Below are 14,131 nucleotides of genomic sequence, written 5' to 3'. Positions count from 1 at the left end.
TTATAAAGTAGATAAATATATATATATCCAGGAGAAACACATAAACAGGTAATTATGAGCATGTTAATAAAATTAATATTGGTTATTTTCAATAGTTCTGACATCAGGTGTCCCTGGTGCTGCTGGTGGAGGTAAGAAAGGGACTTGATCATGATGAGCTAAAGGAGGAAAAAGGGATTGAGAAGTTCCTTTTTTTTTAAATCCGTCAAATTCGTAAACACCTGTTTTAGTTAAAATATCTGGTTGAATATCTTTACGAGAACAAGTAACTCTTCCAATTTCTGGAGGGCAAGTAACAACTAATGGAGGTACGCATCTGTTATTCATTATTGTTTTGTTCATTACTCCATCTGGATAGTGCCATTGTAAGCCTTCTGGTAAATTATGTGTATGAGGTAAATTTTCTATTTGACTAGCTAAATTTTCTTGTCCATTATAATCTCCATTAGAATTTAAAAAGGAGCTCGAATTCATGGGGAAATTCATAGGAGAATTATTAAAGGATTGTTTAGAATTCATAGGCTTTAAAATATTTGTTGGCATACTTAAATTAGGTATAATGGGCATAGTGCTATTCATAATATTTTGTTCAAGAGATTTGCTATAATTATTCATTTGAGGAAACATTGAATTCTGCATATAAAATTGCTCATTAGGAAACTGGTGATTATTTAGAAAATGAGTTGGCTTTAAAGGTGGCAAAGATTCAGAAATGGAGAAGGGAGCATTAGTACCTAATTTGGGCATTTCTCCATTTGGCTTAAAAGGTACTTCAACTATTTTTTCTACGTATCTTGGTACATAATAAGGTACTTCCACTGTTTTAATTTTTGGTACTTGTTTTATAACTGTTTGTGGAACTTCAATAATTTTTTCTTGCACCACCGGTTTAATGGTCTCTACTATTCTTTCTACATATTGTGTTACTACTTTAGGTACTATTTTAGGTGGATATAAGCATGGTACTTCTACTGGAACTTCAACATATTTCACTCCTTGAGGAACTTCAATTATTTTTTCTTCAATTACTGGTTTTAATACTTCCTTTGGTACTTCTTTTATTACCTGTGAAACGCTTGGTACTAATTTGCTAACTTTGAATTGCTTTTTGATTTTTTCAAATGAATGCTCATATTTAACATGTGGGATTTCTATTTCTCTTTGTTTTCTTTCCTTTTTTGACACATATATTTCTCTTTCTTCAATTATAGGTTTTGCAACAAATTTTTCTGGTATATTTTTTTTAAATTCTTCTGGTAAAGGCAATGGGCCTAGTGCTGTCATTACCCTACGAGGGTATAATGAAGCATGCGCTATATTCTTATTTATTCCATTTTCTTGACTAATATCTTTTTCACTTCCTAATAGAGCTGGCTCATTTGTTGCATTTTTTTCTTCATTTAAGTTAGCAGCTGCATTTTTGTCTATATTTTCTGAGTAATTAGGAAAAACAGATGATTCTTCACTCATATGCTTGTCTATTTTTTCTAGCATATTATTAGTTATTTCATTGTAATTAATATCATCATTTTCATTCTCATAATTTTTATTGGATTCATATAATTCTTGATAAGGCATCTTAAATATATTAATATTTACAATGAATCATAAAAAAAAAAAAAAAAAAAGATAATAAAATAAAATAACAACACTATATAAACCAATAAATTAAATAAGACAAAACAAATTAATATTAAAAAAAAAAAAAGGAATATATGTTATCTAATTTTTAAATATATTTATATAACTATTTTTTTTTTTATTATTATACCTTTAAAATTCTAAAACTTTAATTTTTTTTATGCAAATACTTTAATGTAATTTTATTAATTATTGTAATAAACTATATTTGAAAATAATTTTTTTTATTTATATATAAAATATAGACAAATTAAAAAAGATGAAAATAATATAGAAACAGTTACAACAATAAAAGCAAAATAACAAAATAAAAATAAATCAATAAAAACTTAACAAAAAAAAAAAAAAAAAAATAATAGAAATATTTATAAAACAAAAAAACAAATAATAATGTGTAACAAAAAAAAAAAAAAAAAATTTACTTAATTGCAAGTCTTATAAGCTCATGAAATATATTTAATTATATAAAATCTGTCTTTTTATAATTAATAAATATAAAACTATTATTATTTGATTAATTATTAAATAAGTTACTTTAAAAATTAACATATATAAAATAAATTTTAAAAAAAAAAATAAATTTACGCGAAACTGTTTCATAGAACACGTGCAATGAAAATAAAACAAAAAACGTTAATTTTTTTAGAGTTTTTCAAATAGCCTTGCTTCTTAAGGATTTATTGATTCTTTAATTATAATGATAATTTTTTTTTCTTCTTTATGCTTTACTTTATCTATAACATTTATTATGTAGACTTTTTTTTTGGGTACTTAAAAATTTTAATTATATAAATATATATATATATATAATTATTTTATATATAAATATATGTAAAGCAAACAAAAATGTAGACCTTTTTTTCTTTTTTTTAATTTTATATGCTTATATATTCATTTGTGTGCAAATAATGCAAAAAAAAAAAAAAAAAAGGAATCTATTCTTACACAAAAATTTATGTAAATAAAATTCTTTCTTTTTTCTATTTTCAAAAAAGATAAACGTTTTAATTTTTCAAATTTTATAATTATTAAAATGTGTGTGTGTAAAATAAAGAAGAGAAAAAAAAATAGAGAATTTTCAATACAAATAGTAAATGAATAAGTTTAATCTTATAACAAAGATTGAAAAAAAAAAAATAAAATAACAACAGGTTAAAAACTATAAGAATTATAGGAAATTAATAGAATTTTTAGGATTATAAAAAAAAAATAATACAATATAGAATTATCAATTATATTGTTTATTTTCATTTTTTTTTTTTAAATATTAAAACCATAAAATTCTGTAATTAATATACTACTATAAATCTATATAACAGATTATAATTTTGCGTAGAATAGAAAAATAATAAAAGACATATCTAGATAAAAAATATAATATGAAATTCTATAAAATTGTAGACATTTTCTATAATTTTTTTTTTGTATCAATAGAAAATTTGATTTTATTTTTAATCCTATTATTCTATTTTTCTTTATAAATAAAAATAAATGATAATATATATTGTATTTTCATATTTAAATTATTTCAAGTATTTTTTATTGTTCTTCATGGAATAATCAAGATACTAATTCACTCTGTAAAATAAAATATTAGGTTTATTTTTCTAAAAAAATATAGGATTTTATTCAAAAGAAATAAAAAATAAAAAATTATTATGAAGTAAATAATTAAAAAAAATAAAATGATAAAAGTAAAAGTCTATGAAGATAAAGAAAAAATTTAAAAATAAATAAGGTAAAAAAGAAGAAAAAGAAGTTTTTTTTTTTTTTTTTGTAGTGCATTTAGGTGCACTACAACGATAACGTATACCTTTCAAGGAAACAAAAACGTATCTTTTTTATTAAAAAATTTTAATAAGATAAAGAATACTAAAAATGTTTATTTTTAAGAGATGATAAATAAGTGGAAAATTAGAACTACATAAGATATATAAAAATAATAAAAACAAGAAAGAAAAAAGAAAAAAAAAAACAGGCAAAAATGCATTCAAAGAAACGTTACACTTTAGATTGTATTTTGAGATTATTTTCATTAATTAAATAATTTTTATGAATATATCTATATAAATATTATTTTTTAAAAATAATGCTTTAAATTTTTTTTTTTTTTATAAATAACGTATTTTTATAGACAATATAATAACAATATTCGTGTATCTCTTTTTTTTTTTTTTTTCAATCTCTTAATAAAATTGTCTTTTTTTTTTTATTTATTTTATTTTAAATTTATTAAAAATATATTTTTTTGTATATATGTATTTATGCATTTATTTGTTTTTAATTTTTTATAATGTGATAAAAAAATTATTTGTTTATAATAAAATTTTTTATATTTATTTCTTAAGTTTTTTGTTTTTATTTATTTTTCTTTTTATATTTTACTTTTTATTATCTTTTTTTTTTTTTTTTTTATATATATATTATTTTTTTAATCAATTTGTTTTTTAAAGTTTATTAAAATATTAATAATATAGTCAATTAAAACAAATGAAAATAAAATTATAATGGCTTGCATAAATCAGGGAAAACCGTTATCTCCACGAGTTAAATTTAAAACAATTCAAAAGATAAAAGAACAAGAATATATCACAGAGCAAGCATATTTAATACCTGAAAATGATGGCACTGCAATTTACTTGAGTTATGAATTAAATAAATCATTAGAAAATATTTTTAAAAGATATTCAATAAATGGATATATGGGTGTTAATGAATTCATAAAAATGGTTAAAATATATATATATATATATATATAATAGAATTGTACTACATTTTTTTTTTTTGCATAGTATATATATGCATACTTATAGTTTATTTTTGTAATGTTAAAAGTATAAATAAATTATATAACTTAAAAAATATAAAATAAAAAATCTATGTTTTAAAATAATGTATATAAGTAACATATTTTGGTAGTATGTAATTGCAAGAATTATTTTTAGACATTTTATTATTTCCTATTTTAGATATGTAAAGTTATGTTTTTATTTTTATCATAATTCAATTTTATTCTTTACATATATGTTTCCTGTTTTTAACTTTTAGATTACATTAATACATTTTTTTTATAGTGCTATGATTGTAATTTATTGCCTAAAAATAAAAACAAGGATATATTACATTATATTTTCAAACCATCCAATTCTCTAAAAATTGGATATATAGGTATTTTAAAGAAAAAGTAAATGAAAAAGAAACAATTAATAAATTTTAAACAAAATTTGTATATTCAAAATATTTAAAATATTTTCATTATACTTATTATCCCTCTAGGATTAGCATTTAATTGTAATAATTGATTTTTAATCATTTTTTTTTTTTATTAGAATATAAAGACTTTTTCCAAATATTGCATAGACTTAGTGAATATTTATTTCGTAAATTAATAATGACAGAGCAAGAAAAAGTATATTTATTTTTTTTTTATAAGTTGTAATATGTATATAATTAAAAATGCTAAGGAAAAAAAAAATGATGAGTGTATATATAATTTTTCTATAATAGAAAATATTTTTATTCATAAAAATAAATAAACAATATATGCATGTATAAATTATCATTAATTTTTTTTTTTTTTTAAATAGTTTAATGTGTTAATTAAGCATTTAACTACGTTAAAATTTTCAAAAGAAGAATTAAATCACGAAAAATATAATGTGGGAATACAAGTTTCCGTAGAAAAACAAAGTATTGGTGTCAATGCCGTTTGTGATATGATGAATTCATCTTGTAACACTTTTAATGATATAAAAAACCAGGAAACTATGACAGATATAATAGAAATAACAAGCAACCAAAAGAATAAGGACAAAAAAAAAAGTGATGAGTTAATTATAGAAAATAATATTAATTGTTCTAAATTAAAATCACGAAGTTCTGAAGAATTCGAAATAAAAGAAAGAATACAAGAAATAGAGAAAAAATGTATTTATAAAGAAGAAATTAATAAAAAATTAAAAGAAGAAATAAATAATGCATTAAAAATTATTGAAGAAAAAAATATTGAAATTGAGGATATTAATACAAATAACTTAAAACAATTAGAAATCGAAAGGGAAAAAATTACTGAACTAAAAAATGAAATAAAAAAATTACAACAAGAAAAAACTAATTTAGAAGAAAAACAAAAAAAAATAATAAGTAACTTCGAAAATAAAGAGAGATTTCAATTAAATAAAACAGAAGAATTAAAAAAAACGGAGATGGATTATTTAGAATTAAAAAGTAGGATTATAAAAATATATACTAAAATTTTTATAAATACAAATAATTAATATATGTAAATTATGCATCTATGTTAGTGTATAAGAAAAGAAAACAAATAATTTTATATTCATATATTATAATAATATAGTTAAAAAAAAAGAAAAAATATAACAAAAGTTATATATTTGTAAATTAGATATAAAAATAATGCAAAAAACAAATACAATTATATTTATTATATGAAGCATTCTGATGAATTCATTATATATGATTAAAAAAACTTCAATTATTAGAAAATATATAAAAATAGATACAAAAAGAAAAAAAAACTTTATACAATTGTTTTATTAATAATAGTTATTAGTTTCTTCTGATTTCACCTAAATTTTTTCTATATTTTTTTTATTACTTTTTTTTTCAAATATAGGACTTTTATTTTTACCTAGTGAAGAAGAAGCAATGTTAATAAAAGTTTTTTCTTTGTATAGCTCATACAATGGAGAGTAAATAATAAAGAAGAAAATACTATATATATATATATTTTTTTTTATATAAATAATGTAATTTTATTAATATCCTTTTTATTAATACTACAATTATCACTCATATTAATTTTATTTTATATATTTTAACATAGAATTGTAGAAAATGTGATGAACAAAAAGCATTGTGCAAACTTTTTAGCAAATTATTATTTATTAAGAAAAAATGAAAAAAATGAAAACGAAACAAATTTAAGTATAGAGGATGCTGAAGATTTATTTAATGAAGGTATATATAAAAGAAAATTTAAAGTGTGTAAGTTTACACTTATTTATCTTTTTAGACACTTTTTAGTAATTCAAAAAATAATTTAATAAAATAAAAAAGTTAATAGGTTTTTTAATATTTTTAATTTTACAGTATTAAATAAAAGGAAATATATTGAGAATAAAGATTTAAATGATGTATTTACTTATTTTTACTTTAAGCTTGTAATAAATTTTCATAACTTTAAATAAAAATACTTTTATGTTTGCATAGGTTTTATACATTAAAGATTTGGTTATTTTTTTTATATTACTCTAACTTCGAAATATATATATATATATATTACAATTTGTTGAGATAATAATTTTATATATCTACTGTATCTATCATTTTAAAATTTTGTTAAAAAAAAATTTTTTTAAAGCTTCTATGCAACGTAGGAAAGTTTTTATATCCAGAATTAACTGAAAGAGAAAGCTTCTTAGAAATAGTTTTGTAATAATAATATTGTAGAAAAATTAAATTGTGTATGAATAGATTTTATGATAAATTTATATATTCAAACTTTACTAAAAATATATTTTTTTTCATTATAAAAAAATTTTTTTTTTTTAGAAACCATGTATTGCTTCTTAATAAAAATGAAGATTTTATAAACAAAGAAGAACAAAACAAAAAAATTAAAAAAAAAAATAAAATAAAAATAAAAAGTTCGAATGAGCTAGAGGTTTTTAAGGAGGGAATAATAGGAGGGTATACAAGTAGCGACAAAAGTGTTAATTTTAATGACTTTAAAAAGAATAAGGAAAAAAAAAGGTTAGAAACTCATAAGAAAAGATTAATATTACAAAAAATGAAAGCTGAAAGTGACTATACAGATCAATCATTTGAGTACATTGAATCAGATGAAACAAAAAAGAAAAAAAAAAAAAACAAAGTAAAAAATAAAAAAGGAAAAATAAAAGCAATTACTAATTATTTAAAACAAAATGTTGAATACAAAGGAACGTATGGTTATGATACATGTAGTGAAGAATGTAATTCAATAATTTCAATTAATTCTGATTATCTTCATTCAGATTTCCAAAAAAATAACATTATTCAACCTTTAAAAATACAAGATACTTTCATGAAAATTCCTAAAAAAGTTCATAAAGGCACTAAAATTACCAAAACAAAAAATATTACTAATTTTCAAAATAAACTACCTTTATATGATATTGAAGGCAAAATATGGCCGTCAAAATCAGAAAAAAGAAATTTTATTCCAGTTTTTGGTAATGAGTAAATATATACACACTTTTTTTTTTTTTTTTCAATATATACTCTTTTTTTTTTTTTAATTACCAAATAATGAGAATATTATTTAAAAAAATTTTTTTTTTTTTTGAGATAATATTTAAAAGTATAACAAAAAATCAAAATTAAAAAAAAAAAAAAATACAATGAAATAGTATAAATATTATGTTTCAAAATTTTTTCCTTGTCTTTTATAATAAGCTTTTTGCTGAATCCAAGTCATTCCTGATGTCATTAAAATCATCCTAGAAATAATAAAAAAAAAAAAAGATAATAATAAATGGCATATATTTAAATGTATTAAATATTTAATGAATATTTTTTCTTTATAATTAATTTTATTTATTTATTTTTTTCTTTTTTGTAATTGTTATTTAAAAAAAGACATACAAAATTAATGGTAATACTGATATAATATTCATTTCTCCATTCTTTGCAGTTAAATATACAGAAAGGAGTACAAAAATAACAACAAAAATTACTTCAATTACCTAACCAATAATAAAAAAAAAAAAAATGGAATTCCAAAAGAACAAACGATGTAATGTATATATAGATTTATATAATTTTTATTTATTTATTATTTAAAAGTTTTACCTTAAAAATTACCCCTATGAAAATTGCTAAAAAGCATAATATTAAAATCCCTTCTAATTCTCCTGAATATTCTTCTTTTGTTTTATATTTGCAAATTAAAGAAGGATCCTTTGGTTCTATATCAAAAAATAAATAAATAAATAAATAAATAATAATCTACATATATATAAGCCTATTTATATATACATGCACCTACATTTATAGAAATAAATTAATAAATCGATAATGTATTTCTAAAAACAACGTTATATTAATGTTAATATTTTTTACCGGATGGAGTAATTACATTTAGAGCCATTTTATTTCTTATATTTTCAGAACTGTGCTTTTGTTTATTAAAATTTCATAAAATAAAGTTTTATTAATATTTAAGGTAAGAAAAAAGAAAATTTTTTTTTTTTTTTTTTTAATTATGTTTTTTAATGCTAATAATTCATCTTAAAATTTCTTTAAAATTATATTTACTGATATAGCGTTGAATAATAAAATGAAAAAAAAACTTAAAGTTGCTTTGATTTAAAAAAAAAAAAAAATATATATATATATATATATTATAAATTTATATAAAATAGTTTTAAAAGAAAAAAAAAAATTTTGTGCAAAAGAGATAAATAAGAATTTTTCGTAACAATTATTTAAAAAAAAGAAAGTGTAAAAAGTTACGGAATATTTACAATTATATAAATATATATATATATATATTATGTTATTTTTATTTTTTGATATATATCCTATAGAAATAAAAAGAAAAAAAAAAAAAGCATACTTCAGAAAAAAAAAATTATTTACATAAAAACCTTTTATACACTTTGTTTTTAAAGGTTTAGAACAAAAACTTTTGTTACATTATATATCCTAATTTTCTAATTTTTTGATTCTAACAAAACAAAATAATAATATACATTTAAAGAAGAATAAAATTAAATAGTATATTTATGCTCTTTAATTATTTACCAAAACATTTATCTTTTGTTTTAAGAACTCACTTTCATTTTTTAATTTTTTTATATTTTTCTAAAAATTTAAGAAGAAATGAAGTAACTCAAATACCTTTATATACATATATAGATATATACGTATTTCAATAATTTTTTAATATTGTAATATTTTTAATTATTTTTAAAAATAAAATATGTATTGTAAAATTATATACATCTTCGTTTCTGTATTCATCATATATTTCTTCTAATATTTCATCTATAGTATGTCTTCTTGAAATAGACTGAAAGTATTGTTAAAAAAAAAAAAAGTAAATTATATATGAGAAATAATTAAAAAGCTATATAATAAAATAGCCATAATGGATTTTTCAAAATATAAAAAATAACCTTTTCAATAGTTTTCATTGCGTCTTCTATTTCTTTAGTAGCTTCTTTTTTATTTTTACTTGTAATATCTGTATTGTATATTATTAAAAAAAAAAAGAATGCTAATATTTTTTTATACATACTTATATATATAAATTCATTTCATTATACTGTAATACATAATTATTTATTTTATGTTCTTAATATATATGAAAAGTATATAGTATATAAAGTATGAAGCATGCATACATAGATATATCTTTTTTAAAAAAAAACTTACTATATAATTTTTCAAAATATACAACTTTTAATAATAAATTTTTTGTTTTTTTTTCACCTTTCATTAATTCTTTATATTTTTCATATTCCATTGATTCCCTTAAAAAAAAAAGAAAAATATTAAATGTAGATATTAGTACTTTTTAACTTAAGTTGTAATATTGATTTTTTTTTTTGTTCTTTCATATAAACTGATTTGTTAAAGGCTGAGAAAAAACCAAAATTATAGGTGGAGAAAAATCTTTTTTCTTATCAGTTGAATCATCTTTATTATTCAATAGTAAATTTAAAACATTTTCATCATTTGCATTAATAATTTCAGTTTTAATATTTAATTCATTATTTTTATTATTTCTATTTTCTAATAGTTTCTAAAAAAAAAAATTTATTAGAGTCCAAAAGAAATATTAATTGGATATAATTTTTTAATAATTATATATAATATTTTAATTTTTCTTTATGATTTGTATTGATTTTGGTTATTATAACATTTTTGTTATCATCAATATTTTGCAACAACTCTTCCACTATAATTATAATAAATAAAAATTATAAAAAATTATTTTCACTTTTACAATGAAAAATTTTAAATAATTACCCTTATTTATTATATTTTCAAGCTTATTTTGCTTTTCTTTCTAAATATGAAAAAAAAGTAAATAAAAAAGAGAGAAAAGGATATATATAATAATAAAAAAAGCAAACATCTTTTGTTTTTTATAATTATGATGATGAGAAACTTATGTATATATATATATATGTATATATAAATTTTTCTTTTTTTTTTTTAATATACATTTATATTGATATCATTTTCACTAATAGGAGAAATACTCTTAGTTTTCGGTTTATTTACAGCAATTACAATACTTGGTGAAGAATCTTAATTTCACATACAAAACAAAGTAGAGAAATATTAATGGAATTATAGTACATGTATAACAATGAAACAAAAACTTAAATTAATTTTTTAATATAATTATTTTACTTTTATTTTTTATTAAATTTAATTAATTTTAATAGAATTTTATAATTTAAAATTATGAAATTTTTAAAGCTATTTTATTTCATTTTTTTTTTTTTATGCGATTATAATAATAAATTATGTACCTACTAAAAGAAAAATTTTAATATTTAATAAAGACAAATATATATATGGAAAAATAAATTATAAAATTATTATTTACTAAAGTTATTTAGATGAATCTTATCAGTATTCTCTTCCTTATATTGACAAAAGAACTCCTTAACAAATAATGATAAAAAAAGAAATTGAGAAATAATTTTCATTTTTGCTTTTTATATATATTTTAAATAATATAGCAATGCATATAAAAAGTGAACAAATGAATAAACAAACAGACAAAGACAAGAAGAAAAAAAAATTAAAAGTATGCTAGAAATTTTTAAATTGATAATAGAATAATATATTTCATTTATCTCATAATAAAGGTTATTTTTAAAAAGTAGACAAAACTTAATAATTCATAATATACTTTTACATAATAATTTATTATTTTCTTTTTTTTTAATAACGTGTACTTACAACAAAAGTTATGCTAAATAAAAACAATTAATAAATTAAAATAAAATATATTATTTAAATTATTTTATATTCATCTAAATTGTTCTACATAAATATTTCTTGTTTTATAATATTTATATATATATTACTCAAGGGAAAATAAAAATAGTAAAAATTAACCCAAAAAAAAAAATTTTAATTTAGATTTCCGTGTTTTTATAAAGAATGTTTTAAATTTAAAATTGAAATAAAAATAGAAATACTACAAAAAATGAAAAAATTATGAGACATATTATATTCTATTTAAAAGTATATTTTTAAATTGAATTTACTAATAGATAGAAATTAAATCAGTAAATAAAAGAACTGCACATCATTAATAAAATTAATTTTTAGATATATAATTTACTTTTTTTTTTTTTTATTATTATTGTTACTAATTTTATATATCCATAATTATTCAGTTTAATTAAATTTAATGAAGTAAAAAAATAAAATAAAATAAAATTTCTATTATTTTTGAATAAATTCATTAAATTATTCCATTAGTGCATTATTTTAAAAAATTGCTATTATGATATAGTAAAAAAAAAAAAATTATATAATACATAAGATGTATGAAATTAGACTTTTTTAATGATTTTACATTAATGTATTTCAAGTATATAGGATTGTCAAAATACATGTTAATACTTTGGAAATTAATAAATATTTTCACTATAAAAAAAAAAAGAATTTCCAAAACAGACATTTCTTCAAATATATTAGCACCTTATAAAGGACATTTATATATTATTATATTTTCTCAAAATAAATTATTTTTGTCAACAAAAAGAAAAAAGAATTTTATAAAAATCCTGCTAATTTTTTAATTTTAATACCATTTTTAATTTTATGTATGAGATATTTAAAGTTATTTTAGTTATGTATTTTTTATTTTGTTTTATTTTTTTATACATATTTTTTTGTGTGTATTAATATTTTTATATCATAAATAAAAAAACCTATTACGTTTTTAAAAATTAGCAAATTTGTTTTCACAGTATCTAAACTCAAGAAGAATTTTGAATTTTAATAGCAAAACAACGAAAAAAATAAAATTACGTTTTAAGTAAATATTTCTAAAAAAATTATATATTTAAAAATATACAAAAAAGGAAAATTAAAAAAAAAAATAATACAGTTGCTTATTAATAATTTTTCTATTTTTTGTATTTTTATAAAAAAACAATTTGAAGTATATATATATTTTTTTTTTAAATATTAAGTATATTTGTAAATGTCATAATTTTTAATGGAATCAAAAATAATAAAAAATTTAGACTTTAAAAATTTTAAATTTCAAATAAATAATTTTTTTTTTTTATTTATTGCACTATTAAAAGGACAAAATTGTAAGTTTATTTTTGTTGTGATCAAACATAATTATTCATATGAATATATATAATTTTTTTTTTTTTTTAATACTGTTTTTAAATATATTACGTTTTTTTATTATATTATATATATGGAAGTATCATAGTTTAATTAAAGTATGTATAATTTTTTTGCACTATTGTTGTTAGATGTGTTATTTTAATATAACCTTTTTATTTAATATATATAAAATAACGATTATATATATATGACTATAATAGTTATGTTTAAAAATACTACTATTGCAAAAATATTTTAGTATGCTTTCATTATATTAATTTTAATCTTTTGATTAATTCTTTTTAAGCTGTATAAACAAGTTTAAATTTTAAATATTTTTGCATTTATTATATTATTTATCTTTTAAGCAAAAAGATTTTTTTTTTTTTGGAATATTCCACTAATTAAAATAAACAGCATATGTCTATAAAAATATTTATACAAGTAACATATGCATTATTTATGTAACTATTTTTTTCCTTTTTAATTTTTTTAATTAATTATTCTATTTTTATATATTCATCTATTTGTTCTTTATTTTTTTTTTTTTTTTCTCTCATTTTTGCAAAAAATTAATTCCTTAATTTGTTTTTAATAATGTTTAAAGATTTAGATAAAAATATATCTTTAAAAAAAATATTTTTTTCATTTTACGTACAATTTTTTTACATTCAGAAGATGAATTTTATTAATTTTATATAAATTAAATAATTTATTAAATATATAAGGATTTTTTTTTAATTATAAAATATATATGTATTTATCCTTATAATTTTAAGAATTGATTCATACTAATAAGAAACAAGCTATTTATAAGAAATTTATATGTTTTCAAACATATTCAACATGAATATTAATAAAAAAAAAAAAAATTTTGTGTATGTTTGATTGCGGGGTTAAAATATTTGAATATATGCTAGTGAATATACCATATGCTTATAAATATATTTTATGTCAAAGAGAAGATATTGTATTAAATTTTGTAATTATAATTAAAAAAAATTGATATATATATATATATCACAGTAGTGTAGATTTGAATTATATTTTAAGAAATAGAATTTAAATGAATATATTTATTCTGAAAAAAAAATAAATAAATAAATAT

At 17.5% G+C, this 14,131-nt stretch overlaps 4 protein-coding genes across 4 annotated transcripts; 1 reads left to right on the top strand and 3 right to left on the bottom strand.

Annotated features, from left to right (window-relative positions):
- Positions 1–72: 72 nt before the first annotated feature.
- IMC1h (inner membrane complex protein 1h, putative) lies at positions 73–1,578 on the bottom strand (the record flags this gene model as incomplete). Its single annotated transcript, XM_028679443.1, has 1 exon — positions 73–1,578. One exon carries the CDS (start codon positions 1,576–1,578, stop codon positions 73–75), a length of 1,506 nt encoding a protein of 501 aa, XP_028535157.1.
- A 2,570-nt stretch (positions 1,579–4,148) lies between these two features.
- PRELSG_1436900 (conserved Plasmodium protein, unknown function) lies at positions 4,149–7,888 on the top strand (the record flags this gene model as incomplete). Its single annotated transcript, XM_028679442.1, has 9 exons — positions 4,149–4,370; positions 4,716–4,809; positions 4,971–5,050; positions 5,229–5,868; positions 6,278–6,353; positions 6,488–6,621; positions 6,754–6,824; positions 7,025–7,095; positions 7,216–7,888. 9 exons carry the CDS (start codon positions 4,149–4,151, stop codon positions 7,886–7,888), a joined length of 2,061 nt encoding a protein of 686 aa, XP_028535156.1.
- Positions 7,889–8,062: 174 nt separating this feature from the next.
- On the bottom strand, positions 8,063–8,794 carry PRELSG_1436800 (conserved Plasmodium protein, unknown function; the record flags this gene model as incomplete). The annotated part of the gene is made up of 4 exons (XM_028679441.1): positions 8,063–8,144; positions 8,290–8,390; positions 8,497–8,612; positions 8,767–8,794. 4 exons carry the CDS (start codon positions 8,792–8,794, stop codon positions 8,063–8,065), a joined length of 327 nt encoding a protein of 108 aa, XP_028535155.1.
- A 543-nt stretch (positions 8,795–9,337) lies between these two features.
- Positions 9,338–11,372, bottom strand: PRELSG_1436700 (conserved Plasmodium protein, unknown function; the record flags this gene model as incomplete). Its single annotated transcript, XM_028679440.1, has 10 exons — positions 9,338–9,373; positions 9,451–9,510; positions 9,650–9,718; positions 9,825–9,892; positions 10,084–10,181; positions 10,275–10,453; positions 10,572–10,609; positions 10,681–10,720; positions 10,879–10,964; positions 11,270–11,372. 10 exons carry the CDS (start codon positions 11,370–11,372, stop codon positions 9,338–9,340), a joined length of 777 nt encoding a protein of 258 aa, XP_028535154.1.
- Between the last annotated feature and the right edge of the window lie 2,759 nt (positions 11,373–14,131).

Source organism: Plasmodium relictum (assembly GCF_900005765.1).
Source record: "Plasmodium relictum strain SGS1 genome assembly, chromosome: 14".
Lineage (NCBI taxonomy): Eukaryota > Apicomplexa > Aconoidasida > Haemosporida > Plasmodiidae > Plasmodium > Plasmodium relictum.
The sequence above is the reverse complement of the archived record's forward strand: the minus strand, read 5'-3'. Positions and strand labels throughout refer to the sequence as shown.